Source organism: Hypanus sabinus, chromosome 13, assembly GCF_030144855.1.
Source record: "Hypanus sabinus isolate sHypSab1 chromosome 13, sHypSab1.hap1, whole genome shotgun sequence".
In the NCBI taxonomy this organism is placed as follows: domain Eukaryota; kingdom Metazoa; phylum Chordata; class Chondrichthyes; order Myliobatiformes; family Dasyatidae; genus Hypanus; species Hypanus sabinus.
Window position 1 is genome coordinate 66,316,096 of NC_082718.1, and position 23,068 is coordinate 66,339,163.

General features: G+C 45.6%; 1 protein-coding gene across 1 annotated transcript in view; it reads left to right on the forward strand.

Moving 5' to 3' along the window:
- LOC132403373 (dynein axonemal heavy chain 3-like) overlaps positions 1-23,068 on the forward strand; it is a 990,878-nt gene that overhangs the window by 216,679 nt on the left and 751,131 nt on the right. Inside the window, exon 20 of the mRNA XM_059986790.1 lies at positions 17,306-17,458. Coding sequence (XP_059842773.1) covers positions 17,306-17,458 — 153 coding nt within the window. The remainder of the gene's footprint in view (positions 1-17,305; positions 17,459-23,068) is intronic.

Below are 23,068 nucleotides of genomic sequence, written 5' to 3' on the forward strand. Positions count from 1 at the left end.
CACAAGCAACACACTTTGTTTGCCGGGGATATTGCCTGAAGGAGGACACCTGGCACCCAGCGGTGAACATTAGCACGTGGCCCTGTGGGCGGACACATGGCACCCAGCGGTGAACATTAGCATGTGGCCCTGTGGGCGGACACATGGCACCCAGCAGTGAACATTAGCACGTGGCCCTGTGGGCGGACACATGGCACCCAGTGGTGAACATTAGCATGTGGCCCTGTTTGTGGACACATGGCACCCAGTGGTGAATGTTAGCATGTGGTCCTGTGGGCGGACACATGGCACCCAGTGGTGAACATTAGTACGTGGCCCTGTGGGCGGACACCTGGCACCCAGTGGTGAACATTAGCATGTGACCCTGTGGACGGACACATGGCACCCAGTGGTGAACATTAGCACGTGGCCCTGTGGGCGGACACATGGCACCCAGTGGTGAACATTAGCACGTGGCCCTGTGGGCGGAATCATGGCACCCAGTGGTGAACATTAGCACGTGGCCCTGTGGGCGGACACCTGGCACCCAGTGTTGAACATTAGCACGTGGCCCTGTGGGCGGACACCTGGCACCCAGTGGTGAACATTAGCATGTGGCCCTGTTTGCGGACACATGGCACCCAGTGGTGAACATTAGCACGTGGCCCTGTGGGCGGACACCTGGCACCCAGTGTTGAACGTTAGCATGTGGCCCTGTTGGCGGACACATGGCACCCAGTGGTGAACATTAGCATGTGGCCCTGTGGGCGGACACATGGCACCCAGTGGTGAACATTAGCATGTGGCCCTGTGGATGGACACATGGCACCCAGTGGTGAACATTAGCACGTGGCCCTGTGGGCGGACACATGGCACCCAGTGGTGAACATTAGCACGTGGCCCTGTGGGCGGAATCATGGCACCCAGTGGTGAACATTAGCACGTGGCCCTGTGGGCGGACACATGGCACCCAGTGGTGAACATTAGCACGTGGCCCTGTGGGCGGAATCATGGCACCCAGTGGTGAACATTAGCACATGGCCCTGTGGGCGGACACCTGGCACCCAGTGTTGAACATTAGCACGTGGCCCTGTGGGCGGACACCTGGCACCCAGTGGTGAACATTAGCATGTGGCCCTGTTTGCGGACACATAGCACCCAGTGGTGAACATTAGCATGTGGCCCTGTGGGCGGACACATGGCACCCAGTGGTGAACATTAGCACGTGGCCCTGTGGGCGGACACCTGGCACCCAGTGTTGAACATTAGCATGTGGCCCTGTTGGCGGACACATGGCACCCAGTGGTGAACATTAGCATGTGGCCCTGTGGGCGGACACATGGCACCCAGTGGTGAACATTAGCATGTGGCCCTGTGGGCGGACACATGGCACCCAGTGGTGAACATTAGCACGTGGCCCTGTGGGCGGACACATGGCACCCAGTGGTGAACATTAGCATGTGGCCCTGTGGGCGGACACATGGCACCCAGTGTTGAACGTTAGCACGTGGCCCTGTAGGCGGACACCTGGCACCCAGTGGTGAACATTAGCACGTGGCCCTGTGGGCGGACACATGGCACCCAGTGGTGAACATTAGCACGTGGCCCTGTGGGCGGACACATGGCACCCAGTGTTGAACGTTAGCACGTGGCCCTGTAGGCGGACACCTGGCACCCAGTGGTGAACATTAGCACGTGGCCCTGTGGGCGGACACATGGCACCCAGTGTTGAACATTAGCATGTGGCCCTGCTGCAGGAGTTGCCCCTGTTTTATTGAGAATTTAGTTCCGATCAAATACTAAGTAGGCAAAGGCCTCTAAACTAGTTACCACCTTTGTTTCGTGATATCTCAGGGAGTCACCCCTCCAAGGAACAATGACTCTGCCAATGCAAGACACTGCTTCCGCAATTTACTCAAAATTAACACCAACACGATCGGTTCCTCAATAATGGGAGTACAAAACAAGCCGTTAATCACGCTGCCTCTCAGACAAAGGTTCTTCATTAATGACATGACCTATTATTAGTTAGTACAAGATGGACCCATTCTGCTTCTATCATGCTATTCCCATGATTCTGTTAACCCTTTATCCACAACCTTAACTTTTCTTCCCCTGTCTCCTCCTCCTAGATCAGCTCTACTTCACCTTGCCTTCCAGGTCAGGGGCTTCGTAATATGAGGGCAGAGGCTGCATCTTTAAACAGGAGTCGCCATCCTGCTCAGGATCAAAGGATTCTAGTTTCATTTTATGAAACATCACCATGGTTCTGGGTCTGGGTTGGGATCTCCGCATTGAGGCACAGGTACATTAAATACCAGTGCCACTATTACAATTAACACCAATAGTGTATGATGGGTCCCCACCATCCTCCAAAAATGTTCTCTAGTGACCACTGAGACCCTGGGAAATTATAATCATGAAATTCCTCTCCATCCTTCTTTATCTTTTCCACTCTCTCCTGAACATAGTCTGACGGATTGACAGATTAGATCGGACTCATCCGGAATATCAGTACTGCATTCCTATCCTATGATGGCACAAGTGGCTCTACTCTCAGCTAACACAAAATCGATGGCCATCCCATTCTGCAAAGCACAGGCCTAGTAGCTACTATTTCAGTGGTTAATTCTTTTATCTGCAATTGTGTACCCTCCAGAGGTAAGGCAGCGTTCAATGGATGAAGCCATCCATGTCAATTCTTGAGCTGCCCTGCCTGCCCCACGCATAGGAAATGTAATCAACTAGAACCTCTTTGATCTGTAATCGCCCTCTTCCTTCGCAGAAGGGCAAGGGAGTTTGAGTCATGAGTGTAATGTCCCGCCAGTACTACAAGCATCCAGTCCAGTTAGTAGTAACCAGGGGTAGGCTTGTTCCCCACATATCCAGTATGTGCCATTTAATAATCGCAGGGACCTTTCAAAGTGCTGTGGTTACCCTGCCATAAATCAGTCTTTTCTCTGCACCTACTCCTTCCCATTAACTGACCCGTCTTGTTTTCCTGACACCAGCACCTTTCAGCTGTTTGAGTAGCGACATGCAATCTAGGCTCATTATGATTTGTTAAATTATAGTGAGGCATAGATCATCCCTCAGGGCAATTTCCCTTAGAGAATACCAATCCAATGGACACCCATGTAGCTTGTTCTTCTGTTGACTATCTATCCCCCTCCACCCGTGTCCATTCCTTCCCTTTGTCTGGCCAGTAATGGCTTTTGGAACTGCTGGGTATTTTATTGAGGCATTCTCGCTCATTCTCATAGAAGGGAATTGGCCATAAGGGTACATGCCCTGCTCCATTCACACCCAACAACTAACGACGTACATAGGGATCTCCATTCACACCCAACAAAATCTGGCATATTCATGAGCTAAGCCAATAGGTTCTCTCCAGTTCACACAACAAAAGTAATTTCTTCATTCAGTTTTCTGTCTTCCCTTCAGGAGAAGATAACAGTTACTCTGCAAAGCAACACAGTGTGATGTAAGATGCACCTTTCATGTATTAATGGGGGTAAATCTAAAACCTGAACAAAGTGGTTTGTGTGAATGAAAGGGGCACAGAAATCCAGAGAAAGGGTTAGAGGGGATCTGAGGAAGAAATTTATCTCCCAGAGGGGCTTTAGAATCTGGAACAGACTGCTTAAGGGGGTGACCAAGGCAGAGACTCTCACTGAACTTAAAAAGCATCTGGATGAGCAGCTGAATCAGCGAAGTGCAAAAGACTAGACTGAACATGGATTGAACTGATACATGGGATTGGTAGAGATGGGTACCGGATGGGCGGCATGGACGTGATGAGCCGAAAGGCCTCTCTTTATTTTATGATTTTGTTTTCATAAAACAATTCATTTGAAAACAATTGTTCTCGATTCAGGCTCAGTGTTGATGCAGAGCACAGGAAGACAGACCATGGTGAGACACCATACGACATCGATCACTGGTAGAACTTCTGAGTCACTAAAGGAACTGAGATAATTGTTGCAGAATGAAATAACTCACACAGAACATTCTAATATCTTACTGACACACCTAATGAAAAGGGCAGGAGAGAATCTGAAAACTATCTCTGAGCAGTTTCTAAACCTCAACCTGTTCCTTCTGTCCCAGTTACCATGGAGTCAAAGTTGATCTGTGCTATTGATAATATGCAAAGTAACCTGATAAGACTGAGAAACAAATATAAGCCTATTGGTTATTCATACATGTTGAATGTTGGGGGACTATCACAGCAGTTCACACAGGGTATCTGCCTCATTACAAACCTTACACCATTCTTCAATTGCTGATCCACATTAGAAATTTGACAAAATTCCAAATGAAGTTAATAACTCATCTCCTTCTACCTCAGGCCACAAACTTATCCTGCTATGGACATTTTCTGGAGGTCCAAGATCCATATGCTCCACGACTGCTGGACTAAGTGTGGAAATGTAGGAGGGGACGGTTGAAAAATTGACTCCTACCTTGGGCCACAAACTAATCAATCACCCCTCGTATGACAGGTATAGGCAACCTGCATCAAGGGAGTCTCTTTATACGAGGTGGGGTAGAATTCAAAAGACAAGTTCGGAGGGCAGGAGGGGGTCACAAAATAAATATCCTTGCATATATCAGGGGCAAGAGATTCAAGATCAAGTTCAGTTTCAAGTTTATTGTCATCTTACTGTGCATATATACGTACAACCAAACGAAACAACATTCCTCTGGATCACAGCACACCCATAATATCACATGCAGCACATAAAACAAAATATTACCACAAATAAGTTAATAAAATATAATTCAGAATGCATGTAAGTGTGCAGCACAGGTAAACAGCTCGCTGTCTTTGTGATGTAACACACAGACTGTGATCTTCCAGTTAGAATGTCAAGGATCCAATTGCAAAGGGAGGTACACAGGCTCAGGTTCTGGAACTTTTTGATCAGACCTGTAGGAAATGCTGTACTAAACGCTGTGAGCTGTGGTCGATAAACAGCATCCTGACATTGGTACTTGTATTGTCCAGGTGATCCAAGGCCACACTAAGCGCCAATAAGGTCGCAACTGCTGTCGACCTATTGTGGCGATAGGCAAATTGCAGTGGGTCCAGGTCCTTGCTGAGACATTTAATTCTAGCCATGACCCACCTCTCAAGGTATTTCTTCACCGTAGATGTGTGTGCTCCTGGATGATAGTCGTTGAGGCATCTCACCCTGCTCTTCTTGGGCGCTGGTTTGATTGTTGCCCTTTTGAAGCAGGTGGGAACTCACAACTGTGGCAATGAGAGATTGAAAATGTATTTGAATACCCCTGCCAGTTAGTTGGTACAGGTTTTCAAAGCCCTAGCAGGTGACAGACACACTCTTCTTGGGCTTCCAGTTGGGTACATTATCAACACTTCGACGACAAGCTCTGCCATCTTCTTCAGGAATGGCGCCTGGGCATGTCTAGTCTGGTAGTATTTATACCCCCATTGTCTATCCCTCCTGATTGCTTAGTCCTCATCCAATCAGGTTTCTACTGTCCTACCTTGTATACAATCAAATTCCAGTTCTTACTAAGAGCGAGACCTTCATCTGTGTTAAAATTCTTTACCTCTAGTTTTATTTCAATGGCTTCCTTCACCAGGTGGCTCCAAAGCCATTGGTGTGGCAGTAGTTTTGTGCCATCAAAGTCAAAACTATGGCCATTATGAATGCAATGTTCTGCTACTGCCAATTTCTCTTGGTAACCCAAAAAGCTATAACTCCTGTGCTCCTTCCACCCCACGTCTCATGTAGCTGATATACACTGCTCTGCATTCACAGAGAATCCTGTAAATGCCAGCAGCCCTGTGTCCCAGGTCATCTGTGATCTGCATAAGCTGTGACTTGAGCTTCTTTACGGGTTTGTGGATGGTATTTCTTCAGGAAGGCAGGTGGTAGCAATGGATTCCTCCTTGTTGTTAGGTTTCCTGGTGTTTCCATCAGACATTTTAAGGGTCCAATTGATTTCCTTCACCTTGTAGCCATTCTGTAGGAATGTCCTGCATAATCGTCTTATTTCCTTGCAGAGACTCTCCAGGTCTGAAATAGTTTTTGCACAGTTAATCAAAGTAGAGAGAACCCTTCTACATAGGGAGGTGTGATGAGAACCTCTCTGCATTGGGAGGTGTGACGATGGTCATTATTGCTCAGGTATAAGTCCGTGTGTGGGTTTCCAACTGATGCTGTGTCGGAAACTGTCCAGTTTCCATTGTGTTAGAATGTCGGGGAACAGGAGGCAACCTTTAGCCATCTCCATTGCAAATTGCACGTTCAGATAGTCATGGATCTGTTGGGAGTGCCTGGACTCCATGAGGCCGCACTGCAAAGGTGTCAACTCAGCATCCTCTCTTCAAAGTCCTTTGTGTAGAAATTAGCAATAACCAGTGACAAGGGTATTCCCATGGCCACTCTGTCCATTTGTTCATGCTAGTTCCTCTTATAGAGGAAGTACACCGATGTAAGGGTGTATTCAAAAAGGTCAATGGTACCCTTTCAAACCCTGACCACAGGAGGACCAAGCTATCCTTTAATAGGAACCCTCGTGAACAGGGATGCCACATCAATACTGACCATATCCTTTGAGTTCAGCTGGATGTTGGTTATAGCTCTAATGAAGTTGGTTGAATTCGTGATGTGATGCTTACAGCTCCAGACACAGTCATCCCAGCCGTTGTACGCTGAAGTGGTCTATCAAAGCCTGAAAGCCATAGCACCAGGCTCAAGGACAGCTTCCACCCTGCTGTTGAATGGCTCCCTAGTATAATGAGATGGACTCTTGACCTGGTCCGGCTTTGCACCTTACTGTTTATTGCATGGCATTTTCTCTTGAACCATAACACATTATTCTGCATTCTGTTAATGATTACCTTTGTACCACCTCACTGAATCGGTCAGTATGGATGGCATGCAAATCAAAACTATCCACTGTACCTGGCTACATCAGAATAATAAACCAATTCCCAATATTTGTGCTATGTTGGCAGCCATTGCTGACGAAGTGGGAGACTGTGTCATGTGGATAGATCCACCTTCCCAAAGTACAACCAATGTATTTCCTGTTAACAGAGATGTGCCACTAATCCCAACATCCACATGGATGAATATTTAAAAATAATTTTTTTATATATGCTGCAGTGACGTTCTGGAGAGAAAATCAGTATAAACCCCTCCTTCAGAGCCAAATTTATTTATCCCTGTCAAGGACCACTTAACACAGAGAATACTACAAACTCACTCTAAGACCTTTGCACAGTACAGTATGTGTGTGTGCATATATAAATTTTAAATTGTCCCAGTCACACCTAAAGATTTAATCACTGTGGAGGTTTTCTTACTCTTGTGAAATTACATTTGTTGTCAGGTCTTTCCTGACAAAGGGTGGGGTGGTCACTCTGCTTGGCAGGTGAGACTTGTGGCAGTGAAATAATCGCAGGTTCAAAGGCCTCCTCCATGATGGTTGTAAGAATCAACTCTGGGTCTGCAGGAAGTAGTTCTAACAGCTCTTCTCTAACAATGAACTCTGATCTCCTCAACTGATCAATGTGTCATCTCCAGACGATGTCAGACGTAATCCCTGCTGTGTAGGAGAGTGGTCCAGTTCTGTCCTTAATCATCTCTGCTTGTTTAAAAGTGAAACAGCGAAGCTCCTTGTTTGAGCAGATCCAAGGGTTAGCGCAATGGACCACCAAGGAACAGCATAGCTGCTGAGTTGCTGGTTGTGGAATGTACTGCATTGTGATTTGCAAGGAGGAAATTGGTGAGCTTCTGATTCAATGTTAGTGTAGCGCGTTCTGCTAATATCGCTCAGAAAGCGTTCTTAAGACTCTAGACAAAACTTCTTGCCAAGCTACTTGTCCCTGGGTGGTACAGTGCAGACGTAATATATCTTATTGCATTCTTTTTCAGGAGTGACTGAAACTGTTCTTCAACAAACTGTGCTCCATTGTCACTGACTAAATGTTTTGGCACACCAGTCCATATGAAAAGGCTTCTTAACACATCAATAGTGTAGGATGCTGCCATAGAGGCTATTGGGAACACTTTGTAGCTGCAACCGCTACTATTAAGAAATCTGTGCCTGTGACTAGACTAGCAAAACCTACATGAATCCTCTGTCAGGAGAATGCAGGCCATTCCCAGGGATGGAGAAGTGCTGCTCTTGGCAACTTCTGGATGTGTTGGCATCCCACACAGTCCATGGCAATCTGCTGAAGCTTCTGATTTATCCCAGGCTGCCAGACAAAGCTTTGAGCTAACACTTTTATTTTGACCATGCCTAGATGACCAGTATGTAGCTCCTCCAACATTTTAGCTCTCAGCTTGGATGGTACAATTCTCAATCCCTACAGAAGGTATCCCCATCAAGGACAAGTTCATCTCAGTGTTGGTAAAAATGGGGTAATTGGAGAGTCCTCTCATATTCCAGTTATCTTGGGTGGCCATGTAGACCCGAAACAGTGTGGTATCTTCTGGTTTCCCTTTTTTATTACCTCTGCCTTAAAAGGAAGACTTTTGATTTGAAGTAGGGAGAATAAGTCAAGAGGAGTCTCCACTTTTGTAGATGTTTCAGGTACTTCTTTGCTAAGAGTAAGTGTGACAATCTATCAGCATTTCCTCGATTAATTGTTCTCTTGAATTCGATCTTGTAATTGTGTCCTCCAAGAAACAGAGCCCATCTCTGCATTCATGCTGCTGCTGTTAGTGGAACACCCTTCTGTGGATTGAAAATGGACACTAGTAGTTGATGATTAGTAATGAGGATAAGCTCTCTCCCATGCAAGTACTGGTTGAAACATTTTACACCCAAACCAGATTCAAGGCCTCACTGTCAATCTGTGCATAATTTTTCCCTGCAGTGGTAAGGGAACGTGATGCTAAAGCACATCCATCACTCATAACCTGTGACATGACTGCATCTGTACCATAAGGCAAGATGTCACAGGGAAGCTTCACTGGATGATGTAGACCATAATGTGTGACTACAATGTCTGACATCACCATTTCCTTTTAAAAAACCGTCTCACACTGCTTTGTCCATTGCTATTTCTTCCTGATCTACAGGAATGAGTTCAAGGGGTGGAGTACAGTAGCCAGGTTTGGCGGGGATCAGTTATAGTAATTGATAAATTCTAAAAAGAATCACAACTATAACACATTCTTTGGCATTGGGACATCCACCACTGCTTGAATTTTCTCAGCAGGCTTGTGTAAAACTTGTGCATTAATGGTGTGACCACAGTAAGTGATACATGGTTTAAAAGTTCACACTTATTGTTGCACTGTTTAGAGCAGCAGCAAATTGGAGACCAGAAGCAAGAGAAGACATAATTCACTCAGGTTTGCCAATTGAGTAGAAAAGGCAGTTTGGGTTGAGCAGCAGCCAATCAATGTTCGGGATTGATTGACAAGAACAAATTGAAGTAAGACAGGGACAAGCAGAGCAGCCATTCTTGGAATGGGCAGAGTTAGACTGGGGATTTAGCTCTTTGAGGCTTCAGTCAGTGAAGGAAAAAAAGCTGCAGATAGAGGTTTTTTTTCTCCACCATGCCTTCTTTATATTTAATCAGTCAGGACAGTAGAGATGCCAGGCGGGATAGTGGAATACTCCTCTTGCGGGATGTGGGAAGGCAAAGCGATGACCACTACAACTGAGAAAGTGCATACAGCTGTAGCTTCTAACGCTCCACATTAAGGAATTGGAGCTGGAAAGGGATGAACTTTGGATCATTAGAGAGGCTGAGTGGATGATAGACAGGACACTTAGAGAGGTGGTCCAGGACACAGGAAAATGGGTGACAGTCAAGTAGGGAAAAGCTGTTAGACAGTGCAGAGTACCCCTCAACAACAGTGGTTACCACTTTGGATACTGTTGGGGGGACAGTGTCCCCTCTAAGTGTGTGTGAACATGCGCACACATCTTTTGCTACTGGCGCACACAGGAATTTAAACTGTGCACAAAAGGTTGTTACCTGCTACCTTGTTGGCGTGTTTAGTATATTTCACAATCGCACACAATCACATTTCCTTTTCCAGTTTCTGATGCAGATGGTATTGACAATATAGAGTTTCTGATGATTTGCAGACTTTAGAACTGGATTATTTTGTCTTTATTGAAGAAATTATTGATGCATTATGTTGAATTCCAAAGAAGCAAAGGGCGTGAAGCACAAACAAACTGCTAGTTCATTTAAAGCGGAATGGCTTAATGACCATTTCAAGCAACCTCAATAACATGTGAAAAGATTGATATTATTACATGCTGTTGTATAGTCTATGAGAAATAAGATTCATTGATGTATATTATTTTATTTCTTTTAAACAATGAACAACAAACTGAACTTGGTAGTTTATTATCCTTAGAGCAGCTTCAGAGTTACTTCCAATTAAAAATACATGTACATGTTGTCACCGGGCAAAAAAAATTGCCCATCACAAGATTTTTATGCACACTGGTCATTACAAATTAGAGGGAACATTGTTGGGGGAATGGCCCTGTGGACAAAAATCACAGAGTCAGGTCTCTGGCACTGAGTCTGTGACTCAGAATAGAACAGGGGAGAAGAGAGGAGCTGTAGTGATAGGGGATTCATTAGGGGAACAGAAAAGAGGTTCTGTAAATGAGAACAAGATTCCCAGATATCATGTTGCCTCCTGGGTGCCAAGGTCTGGGACTTCTTAAATCGAGTCCTCAGCATTCTTAAGTGGGAGGGCAAAAAGTCAGAGGTTGTGGTCCATGTAGGTACCAATGACATGGGTTGAAAGAGTGATGAGGTTCTGCAAAATGAGCTCAGGGAGTTAGGTGCTAATGTAAAGGGCTGTACCTTCAGGGTTGTGATCTCAGAACTGCTACCCATGCCATGTGCTAGTGAGACTAGAAATAAGAAGATTATACACTTTTACACATGACTATGAAGTTGGAGTAGGGGAGAGTGCATAAGATTTTTAGACGATTGGCCTCTCTTCAAGGGAAGATGAGACATGAACAGAAGGGACAGTTTACACCTGAATTGGGGACTAATATCCTGGCAGGAAGGTTTGTTAATGCTGCACAGTGGGGTTTAAACTAGAGTTGCAGAGGAATGGGAACCAGATTGTCAGATCAGTTGGTGGACAGGTTGTGGAGACAGATGTTGATCTCAGACAGAGTCAGGAATCAGAAAGTTGAGCATGGTGGGATTAATGTTCTGACTTGTGTATATTTCAATGTAGAAAAGGCAGATGAGCTCAGGGCATGGATCAACAACTGGAATGATGATATCGTTGGCATTAGTGAGAATTGGTTGCAGGAGAGGCAGGACTGGCAGCCCAATATTCCGGGGTTCCATTGTTTAAGATGAGATAGAGCAGGAGGATTTAAAGAAGGAGAGGTAGTGTTACTAGCCAGGGAAAATGTCACAGCAGTGCTCAGCTGGGATAGACTGGTGAACTGATTACCCAATTTCCCTCGGGATCAATAAAGTATGTCGTCTGTCTGGACTAGTGAGGCGTTATGGGTGGAACTGAGGAATAAGAAAGGTATATGATCATGTTAACAGGGCTACTTTACAGACCACCCAACAGTCTGAGGGATTTAGAGGCTCAGATTTCAAGAGAGATACAGACAACTGCAAGAAACATAAAGTTGTTATAGTAGGTGACTTTAACTTTCCACATATTGACTGGGAGTCCCACACTGTAAAAGCACTGAATGGGATAGAGTTTGTCAAATGTGTTCAGGAAAGTTTCATTCTTCAGTACATAGAAGTCCCAACAAATGACCGTGTGAGACTGGATCTGCTATTATGGAATGAGACAGGGCAGGTGACAGAAGTTTATGTAGGGGAATACTTTGCATCTAGTGACCACAATGCCATTAATTTTGACGTAAATATGTAAAAAATAGGTCTAGTCTGCAGGTTGAGATTCAAAATCGGAGAAGTGCCAATTTTGATGTTATCAGAAAAGACCTGGCAAGTGTGGATTGGGACAGGCTGTTTTCTGCAAAGGTGTACTTGGAAAGTGGGAGACCTTCAAAAGTGAAATTTTGAGAGTACAATGCGTGTATGTGCCTGCCAGAGAAAAAAAGGTAAGGGTAACAAGTGTAGGTAACCTTGGTTTTCAAGAGATATTGAGGCCCTGGTTAAGAGAAAAAATGGATATACATTGCAGGTACAGGCAAGCAGGAACAAATGAGGTACTTATGAAGTACAAGGAATGCAAGAGAACACTTAAAGAAATTGGGAAGGCTAAAGGAAGGTATGAAGTTACTCTAGCAGACAAGGTGAAGGAGAATTCCAAGGGATTCTACAGATATGTTAAAGAGCAAAAGGATTGCAAGGGACAAAATTGGTCCTCAGGAAGATCAGAATGGTAATCCATGTGTGGAGCCAGAAGAGATGAGGGAGATCTTAAATATATTTTCTGCATCTGCGTTTACTAAGGAGATGGACACAGGGTCTGTAGATGTGAGGCAAAATGACATCAAATTCATGGACCCTATACAAATTACAGAGGAGGAGGTGTTTTCTGTCTTGTGACAAATTAAGGTGATGAATCCCAAAGGACTGACAAGATGTTCCCTCGGATCCTGCATGAGACAAATGCAGAAGTTGCCAGGGCCCTAGCAGAGACATTTAAATCAGTAAGAGTTGAGGTACTAGAGGATTGGAGGATCACCAGTATTGATCTGTTGTTTAAGAATGGCTCTAAACAGAAACTAGGAGGTTATATGTTGGTGAGCCTGGCATCAGGAATGGGAATGTCATTGGAAGGTATTCTAAGGAACTGGATATTTAAGAATTTGGAAAGACTTCGATTTATTAAGGCTAGTCAGCATGACTTTGTGTGTGGTAGATCATGACTAACCAATCTTACAGAATTTTTTGAGGAAGTTACCAGGAAAGTGGATGAAGGCAAGGCAGTGGATGTTGGCTACTTGGAATTTAGCAAGACATTTGACAAGGTCCCGCATGGGAGGCGGTCTAGAAGATTCAGTCGCTCAGCATTCAAGATAAGGTAGTAAATTGGATTAGACATTGGCTTTATGCGAGAAGCCAGAGAGTGGTAGTAGATAGTTTCCTCTCTGACTGGAGGCCTGCAACTAGTGGAGTGCTGCAGGGATCGGTTCTGGGTCATTTGTTGTTTGTCATCTATATCAATGATCTCGATGATAATGTGGTTAACTGGATCAGCAAATTTGTGGATGACAACCAAACCTGGGGGCATAGTGGACAATGAGGAAGAATATCATGGCATGCAGCAGGATCTGGGCAATCTGGAAAAATGGGCTGAAAAATGGCAAATGGAATTTAATGTAGACAAGTGCGAGGTCTTGCACTTTGGTAAAGTAGGTTTTACGCAGTGAATGGTAAGGCACTGAGGAGTGTGGTAGATCTGTGAATATAGGTCCATAATTAATTGACAGTGCTGTCACAGGTAGATAGCATTGTAAAGAACGCTTTTCGTGAGTTGCCCTTCATAAATCTGTGCATACCTGTACACACTGAGTACAGATAATGGATGTTATGTTGAAGTTGCATAAGACATTGGTGAGGTCTAATTTGGAGTATTGTGTGCAGTTCTGGTTACCTAGTACTGGAAAGATGTAAATAAGGTTGAAAGAGTACAGAGAAAATTTGCAAGGCTTTTGCTGGGTCTGGAGGACCTGAGCTATTCGGAAAGATTGAATAGGTTAGGACCTTTTTCCATTGGAACATAGAAAATTGGGAGATTTCATAGAGGTATACAAAACAATGAGAGGTATAAATAAGGTAAATGCAAGCAGGCTTTTTCTGCTGAGGTTAGGTGGAACTACAACTAGAGGTCATGGGTTAAGGGTGAAAGGTGAAAAGTTTAAGGGGATTATGAGGGGGAACTTCTTCACTCGGGGGTCTTGAGACTGTGGAACAAGCAGTGCATGCAAGCTCGATTTTGGCGTTTAAGAGCAGTTTGGATAGGTACATGGATAGTAGGGGTATGGAGGGCTGTGGCATCAGTGCAGGTTAATAGGAGTAAGCAGTTTAAATGGTTCAGCATGGACTAGATGGGCTCTATTGTTCTTTTGACTCTATCAAGCTCTGAGCCCATAATCTAATCTTTTTAGAAAAAATTTTGGAGATGTTCCTCGTCATCCTCACTGGTAACACTGGTAATGCCTGGGCAGCCCTGTTGGGCCAGCTGGTCCATAGCTTTCTGTCAGAGTATAGATGCAGATTCCACTTCAAGCATTAGCCCATTATAGTGATAAAGCCCTATGTGAGTGTTTATGGTGAGAAACACTTTGGATTCTTCTTCCATCTCCATCTGTAGGAAAGCCTCAGCTAAGTCCACTTTGTAGGAGTGTTTTTCTCCAGAAGTGTTTGCAAGGATATTCTCCATCCTGGGCAGGTGCTATTGATCTACTTTCAGTACTGGGTTGATGGTGACTTTAAAATCACCACAAATCCTGGCAGACCTATTTTTCTTGTCTACTGGGACTACTGGCATTGCCTATGGGCTCCACTGAACCTTGGAAAGAATACCTTCAGTGATCTCACTCACTGGCTACTTTATCACAGATAGTGTAAACACATGGACGGGTTTTATAATACTTGGGTGTGACAGTTTACTTTAACACTATATTACCTTTAATATGTTTGAGTTTTCAAATGCCATCCTTGGACACTGCTGTGGCATCATCCAGTACCTTTCTTAATTCACTTTCAGTTGACTCTATTTCAGGGGATGTCGCATGCAAATGGTGGATGGATTTACAATTAAGTTGTAGTTGTCTCAGTCATTCATGGCCCCACAATGCTGTCCCTCCTGGTTTTACCACATACAAACCCAAAGTGTCTTGTTGATTGTTGTATTTCATTGTTACAAATTTCATTTCCATACGAGTTATGTTTTCCCCAGTTTAAGTTCTTAGTTGGATATCTGCTGGCTTTGGTTCAGCATCACGGAAATGCCTTTCAAACTCACTTTGTGTAATGACAGCTGAGCCACTGTCCATTTTAATTAATTTGCTGTTCACTTCTGGTCTCTTGATGGTTTTCACATTGACAAATCTCAAAACTACCCAATCTTGTGTAGATTATCAGATTTTTTTGTCAACAGCGTACAGATGAGTGTTCTTTTTTAAAACTGCAATTTTACTTCTTATCTTTTTCTCTTCCTTGTGCTGCCCAGTCATTTTGGTGTGCCTGGCATGCTCTTTGCATGCGTCGTACTTTGTTGCATTTTCTTCAAGTTTTGCCTTTAAATCTGCATTGGTCTGATGTATGTGAGCCGTGCCAAAACGGTAGAACAATTTGTTTGTTCATGTAGGTTTCTGTTTAGACGTTGCAGTTTTGTCCACACTCACTTTCATTCCTGACTGCAACCCAATTGTATCTCTGGTTGCTGTTTCCATTGATACAGTGACTTCAACTGTTCTTTTAAATATGAGTAGTGTTTAAGTTAGGAGCTGTTTTGAATGTTTTCTTTTAAAATTTTACAAAATAAACAATCTCTTGATGCATAATTAGGCCTATTACTGTATGGACAATATCTTCAATTGAGCTACGTAGCTGAAATGGACTCTCCTTTTTAATTCCGCTTATGAAACCTAAAGCATTCTGCAATCAACAAAAGTTATGGTTCTAAATGTTCCTGCATTAGGTACATTTAATGTCAGAGAAATGTATACAATATACATCCTGAAATTCTTTTTCTTCACAATCATCCACTAAAACAGAGGAGTGCCCCAAGAACGAACGATAGTTAAATGTTAGAATCCCAAAGCCCCCCACAACACCCCCCTCCCACGCACAAGCAGCAGCAAGGCAACAATCCCCCTCCCCCCACCAGCAAAAAAAGCATTGGCACCCCCCACCAAGCAGTCAAGCGTGCAGCATAGCATTAATAAAGACACAGACTTGCAGTACCCCAAAGACTACTCATTCACCCGGTAATTTAACATACCTCAGGCTCCCTCTCTCCCTAATAAGGGAAAAAGAGGTGTCCCCATTTCACAGCAAGAAGGGAGACAGAACAAGGCAACTCGCTGATTTATGATGTTAAAAGTCTGTTGTGTCGCTTTTTCCATGCTCTCTCCCTGAAGAACTCAGGTCTCTGGGCACACAGCCAGCTTGCCTCTTACGATCTTCTATCTCCCATGACATATCAGGCAGTGGCACCGGCCTTGAATCCGCCTGCCTCCAGAGCCATGAAAATCCAGCACCCTGAAGGTGACACTAGTCTTTCAGGCTGCATCTTTGGCATATTGAAAAGCAGCTGGCTGTGAGGCCCTGAGAGCGGATCCTATTTCCACAAAGAACCGAAGACAGCATGTAACTCCAGGTCAGGGTCTTCAAAAGAACCCTGAAATGGTAAAAAAAAAAGAGAAATCAAAGATAGAAATAGAGCTGTTTCCGAAGATACAAGCAAAGGAGTCACCGTTAGGCACCATCATCCTCCGAAGCTCTTCCATCATTACATTCATGATATCAGCAAAGCTCATTTCAGCTGGTTTGGTTGGAGTAGTCAAACTTCTAAGCAAACTGCAGGTTTTCCCACCAATTACACTAATCAAAACTGGCACTGACTTTTCACTGGCTGTTTCATTTGTTTCCCACTCCCCACCCACACCTCACTCCACCACACCACTCCCCACCCACACCTCACTCCACCCCATCACTCCCTACCCACATCTCACCCACCCACACCTCACTCCACCCCATCACTCCCTACCCACATCTCACCCACCCACACCTCACTCCACCCCATCACTCCCTACCCACATCTCACCCACCCACACCTCACTCCACCCTATCACTCCCTACCCACATCTCACCCACCCACACCTCACCCCACCCCAACACTCCCTACCCACATCTCACCCCACCCACACCTCACCCCACCCCAACACTCCCTACCCACATCTCACCCCACCCACACCTCACCCCATCCCACCTCACCCCATTCCACCACACCCCATTCACATCTCACCACACCCCACCACTCCCCACCCACATCTCACCCATTCAATCTTTCCTCACTGCACTTCACCCCCACCACCTTGAACAATTCCCCGCAACCACCTCACTACACGGAATCCCACCTCACCCCACCCCACCTGCCTCACTCCATCCAATCCCATCCCCATTCTCACCCCAAATCCCTTCACACCCATCTCCCCACCCCACATGTAGCCCAGATCAACCCACTCCTCCCCACCACCTGGAGCATGATAGGGGAAGTCTGATGAGACCGGGAGGATGTTGCAGGTACCCACTGTGCTGACAGAGACCCTGTGAGCCAGTGAAACTTTCCATCACCACTCCCAACTAACAGCCCTCTCCTTATTGCACCCCCAGGTCGAGGAAGTGATGAAGATATCGCTGGCTGGAGTCATGCAGCGGGCACTAGTTGCCTGTCCCCAGGTCTCCAGGGATCAGTGGGCACTAGGCTGGCCCGGCCAGGTCGTGTTGACATGCAGCATCATACACTGGACTGCAGTCGTTTCACAGGTGGGTCAGGGTTGCCACTGGCAGAGCAAGACCCTGTAGGCTCCTCTGGGCAATAAGTGGTCTTGAGGAGTGCTCAGGTCCTGATTCTGGAAGTGTGTGAGGACCCTGGGCTCCACGGGCTCCTCCGTGCTGTTAGTGGTCTCAAGGTGTGATCAGGCCCCGACTCTGTGATTGTGTGAGGACCTTGAGGCACTGAATCACCCCAGGCATGTTGGAGTTCCATCAGCAAGCAACACACAAAATGCTAGAGGAACTCAACAGTTCAGGCAACATCCATGGTGGGGAATAAACAGTCGACATTTCAGGTCAAGACCTTTTGTCAGACCTGAAGAAACAGGAAGATTAGACTGTTTTACTCCTGTCTAAGGAGTTGGTGTAGGAGGGAGGGCATAAGATTTTTGGATCATTGGACTTCCCTGGAAGGTTAGACCTGTAAAGAAGGAACAGTTTGCACCTGAACTGGAAGGGGACTAATATCCTAGAGGGAAGGCTTGTTAATGCTGCATGGTGGGTTTTAAATTAGAGTGGGAACCAGAGTGGGAACAGTTAGTGGAGAGGTTGTGAGGCAGATGTTGGTAAGACCTCAGACAAAGTCAAGAATCAAAAGGTTGAGCATGGTATGACTTGGGTCATGAGCTGTCTAAATTTCAATACAAAAAGTATCATAGGAAAGGCAGATGAGGTCAGGGCATGGATCAACACATAGTTATGATGTTGTAGCCATTAGTGAGACTTGGTTGAAGGAGCTCAGTCTTCTGGGGCTCCGTTGTTTTAGACATGACAGAGTGGGAGAGATATAAAGAGGGGGGCTGCCATTACTAGTCTGGGAAAATATCACGGCAATGCTCCATCAGGACAAATGGGAGAACTTGTCTAGTTCTCCAATGGCTGCAGTGTGGACCGTATACACACTGCTCTGCGGTCACTCACCTGCGCTACTCTGACAGCACTTCCCGAATGCCACCAGGGAGGGTGAGGGCACTATGCAGCCAGCCCCTATCATCAAGGAGAACAGGGGGCCGAAGGTGGCACCAGGTTAGTGATGTGTGTTATAATTTCTCTGTGCTGTCCCAGAGGGTTGGTACGAAGGACAGGACAGTGGCCTTTCACTTGCCACTGTCATGAGATACACTGAGGAAGTGACTGATTACAATAAACAGGTTTATTATTCCTTCCAGTCCACATTGGGGAAAAAGCTACATTTCTCCTTTAAACATTTTTGGCTCATGGAGCTGTGGGTTTTTGCAAATAAAACAAAGTGATATGTTTTATGTTTAATGAAACATTTTATTTAACTTCAAAACCTAAACACAAAAACATGCTAAAAATCTTTACGTAACAACATCCTCATATCAGACCAGCCTCTTAAAGTGAAACCCAATGTCGGTGACTGTGAATTATGTACATTTCTCCCAGTTACGTTACCCTATGCAGCCAACCACCCCACCACCTCCCCGCCCCCCAGAAGTCACTGAAACCAGCAACATGACCCTGTCTGGAGTTCAGACGTGCTGCCTGCCTCAAGTCCGGTGTTCCATGGGTGGAGCAACATGGGTGCCTCTGGCTCATCCACACGCACATGGGCATGTGGCATGTTGTGACACCAGGAGCATGGTAGTGGATTCCTCCAAATCTTGGTGGGCCGGTTCAACACGATCTACCAAAATACTTCCAGGTTTCCCATTCTTATCTATCATCAAAGTCTTTTCTCAGCATTCTAAAACAAGGAACAGGCCATCGTAAGGGGGCCTCGGGATGTTGATGTGCATCATGGCGGACGAAAACAAATGAGGCAGAACGTAGGTCAACAGTAACCCAAGGCTGCTGTACTCCATTGATGGGAGGTAGGAATTGAGTTTAATGAGAAGGGTGGAATGCTGTTGAGAGACCGACCAGGTGGTCATGGCATCAGGAATGAAATTACTTGGCACTGGTAACACCTGCCCATATACCAATTCAGCCACAAATGACTGCAGGTCCTCTTTTGGAGCAGTGCGGACCCCCAGCAGGACCCACAGGAGACATTCATGCCAACACCATTCGGTCAGGGAAGCCCTCAGCACAGCCTTTACTGAGCTTTGAAACCACTCACATCAGCCATTGGACCACAGGTGATATGCCATGGGGTGATGTAGCCTAACACCGAGGCTCTGGGCCATCGAAGCCCAGAGGTCTGACATGAATTGGGGATTGCGGTGAGAGGAAATATCAGATTGGGTGCCAAATCAAGCAACCCAGTGGCTGCTGAATGCCCGAGCCACACCTGTGACTGTTGTCAATGCTAGAGGGATGACCTCTAGCCTCCTGGGGTGATATCACGGGAGGGTGGGTTAGCGGATCAACAAGGTCCATGTTGACATGATCAAACCGTTGCTCAGGGATCTCAAAAGGTGCCAGTGGCACCTGGACATGACAGTTAAATTTTGCCTGTTGGCACTCCATTCCAATCACGCACATCCTTTCTAAGCCCATGCCACACAAACTTTAGAGCAACCAGTTTCTGTGAGGCCTTCCAGCCCAGATACACAATGGGGCAAGGGCGACTGGTTAACACAGGAGAGAAACCCAGCTTCCCTGAACTTAATATCAGCCAACTGTTCTGTACGCCTGGACCTCTGGTCAGTAGCTTGGACAGGTGCCATGCCAGCATAGTCAACCCTTATTTGTACGGCTTCAATAGCTGGTCATGAGAGGCAATCGGCGGTGGCATTATTTTTCTCCTTGATGTGTTGTATATCAGTTTTAACTCTGATATGTAGGCCAGGTGGCATTGCTGCAGTGCAGACCAAGGGTCTGATATTTTGGCCATCCCATGCACAAGGGGTTTGTAGTGAAAATGGTGACCCTCTAAGAGAAAACTAAAATGGAGGACAGTCAGATAGAGATGGAGAAGCTCATGGTCAAACATGTTGTCCTTCTTTTCGGGGGAATGGACCTGGCAGCTGAAGAAGGCAAGTGACTGTAACACGCTTCTGATTAACTGTTCATACACAGAACCTACAGTGTAGTCTGAGGCATTAGTAGTAATGGCCATGGCAGCGTTGGGAAGCAGGTGTACTAGTAGGGTCATGTTGGATAAAGCTCATTTGGTATCATCAAATGCCCTGGTCATGTGTGCTGACCAGTCAAGCACGTGATTAGGGGTACTGATTCAGATTCAGGGGGAGCATGAGGTCAGCAGCTCGCAGAATGAAGCAATGTCAGAAGTTCACCATTCCTAAAAATTCCTGTAGAGCAGTGGGAAATCCATAATTGCAGCTACTTCTGATGTCAGGGATTTTGCACCTTCTGGGGAGATAAGAAGGCCAAGGAAGTCAATGGTTGACAACACAGACTGGCATTTAGCAGGGTTAATAATCAACCCGTGTTCAAAAAGTCTGCGGAGATAGGATACGTGTTCAGATTTGGATGCACTGGTGACAAGTATGTCATCCAGGTAAACAAAAAGAAAATCTATGTCTTTTAATTCGGAGTCCATCAGCGGTTGGAAAGCTTGTGCTGCATTTTTCAGCCCAGGTGGCAAGTGCAGGAACTCAAGTAGGCCAAATGGGGTTATCACAGCCATTTTGGGACTGTCCTCTGAGCACACAAGCACTTGATGGTAGCCCCTAATTAAATTGACTGGAAAAAACTAACTTCCCAGCTAAATGTGCTGAAAAGTTTTGGATGTGTGGGACTGGGTAATAATTGGGGGTGGTGACCTTGTTAAGTAAATAATCCCACATGGGCAACAACCACCTTCAGACTTAGGGACCACATGGAGCTGTTCGACCAGTGGACAATGCAAGTCTTTCCATGTTGACAAACTCAGCCTTCCCAGTCACCAGCTTTTCTGGGTCCAGTCTATGTATGCGGTTTTGGACCGGCAGGACAGCTGTGGGAATAACCATATAACCATATGACAATTGCAGCACGGAAACAGGCCATCTTGGCCCTTCTAGTCCATGCTGAATGCTTACTCTCACCTAGTCCCACCGACCTGCACTCAGCCCATAACCCTCCATTCCTTTCCTGTCCATATACCGATCCAATCTTTTTTTAATGACAATATCGAACCTGCTCAACCCCGTGGTTTGTGATTGTAGTGGAGAATGTAGGCTTGGTGAGTTTGGGAATTCACCCAGCAACTGAATAAACTCACATACGGTGGTGCCTGCACTAAATAGAGTCATTGTGGGGAACTTACCGAGGGAGCAGGGTTTGGTTCGTTACCCTGCTCCCCCAGTAAGTTCCCCACAATGATACTGTCTTAAGATCAACCAGCAGAGCTTGGGCACACAGGAAATCTACAGCAAGCAGAGGTCTAGCCACTTTAGCCAGGATGAAGTCCCATGTGAAATGTGAAGCTGAGTGTCACCCATCATTGTCCGTAAGACTGGGACTTGCTGCTGTTGGCAGCCTCCTGTCTGGTTTTGCTGCTACTTCCCTTCTCAGCAGTAGGCGATGCTGGCAGCACCCGTGTCACACAGGAAGCGTCACCTTGAAAGGGTGCCCATGATGATCCTGGCAGCTCGAACCCACGGTGGTCACAGACCTCTGATGTCCCGATACGCTAGCACTGTCGAAGCTACAAGGCAGTCGGCATTTCCTAGCATTTCTATCTGTTGCGTATGTGGCCTTTTACACAACAATATCATTAATAAAAAAACACTGGAGACCGGAGCTACGATAACCGGGTTCTTTACTAACAGAAAGCTGAACTGAAGATATATACAGATCAATACACGCCTAATAGCACATGCTCAATATTGTGTTAGTATGACATAAAATAGTCCCATATCAAACAGTAGGCTATATGGTACAGTACCAAAGCATGCATGATAAAAACACAGACATGGCATCATCTGTTTCACAGCTGTGAGTGTCCTTATGTTGGGGGGCCTCATTGACAGGACTTATTGAGACAGGGAAAAGTGGAGGAATTGATGGGCTGCTCTCCGGCTGAGTGCAGACTATCAGCCATTTTAGCAAGCTCCCTATAGTCCTTCACGGGTGCATTAGTGATGGCTATGTGAACTTCATCAGGCATTTGCTGCATGAAGAATTCTTTAAAAATAAAACAAGGATGGTAATTTCCCAGGAGAGACAGCATGTGGTCCATTTGCTCTGAAGGCTTGGCATTATCAAGGATGGGCATGAAGAGTTTGGCACATTCAGACTCAGATAGTCCAAAGGTTTGTAAAAGATGAACTTTCAGCGATTGATATTTATTGTGTTCAGGAGAGTGTTCAAGCAGACTCACCACTTTCACAGTTGTGGAAATGACAAATGACATTACCAGTTAGTAGAATTTGGTGTTGCTGGCGGAGATTTCTCTCAGAGCGGACTGGGCCTCAGCTTGTATGAATGAAATGATGGCATTTTGCTCCCAAAACTCCAAAGCAACTGTTCCAAAGCTGACTTGTTCAATGACTCTGGAACTACAGAAGAGCACTGGGGTCACCAAAGTAGGTTTTCACAAATGAAACAAAGTGAGATGTTTTATGTTTAATAACATTTTATTGAACTCCAAAACCAAATACAGAAGCGTGCTAAAAATCTTTACATAACAATGTCATCATGTCAGACCAGCCTCTTAAAGCGAAACCCCAACTCAATGTCAGTGGGTAT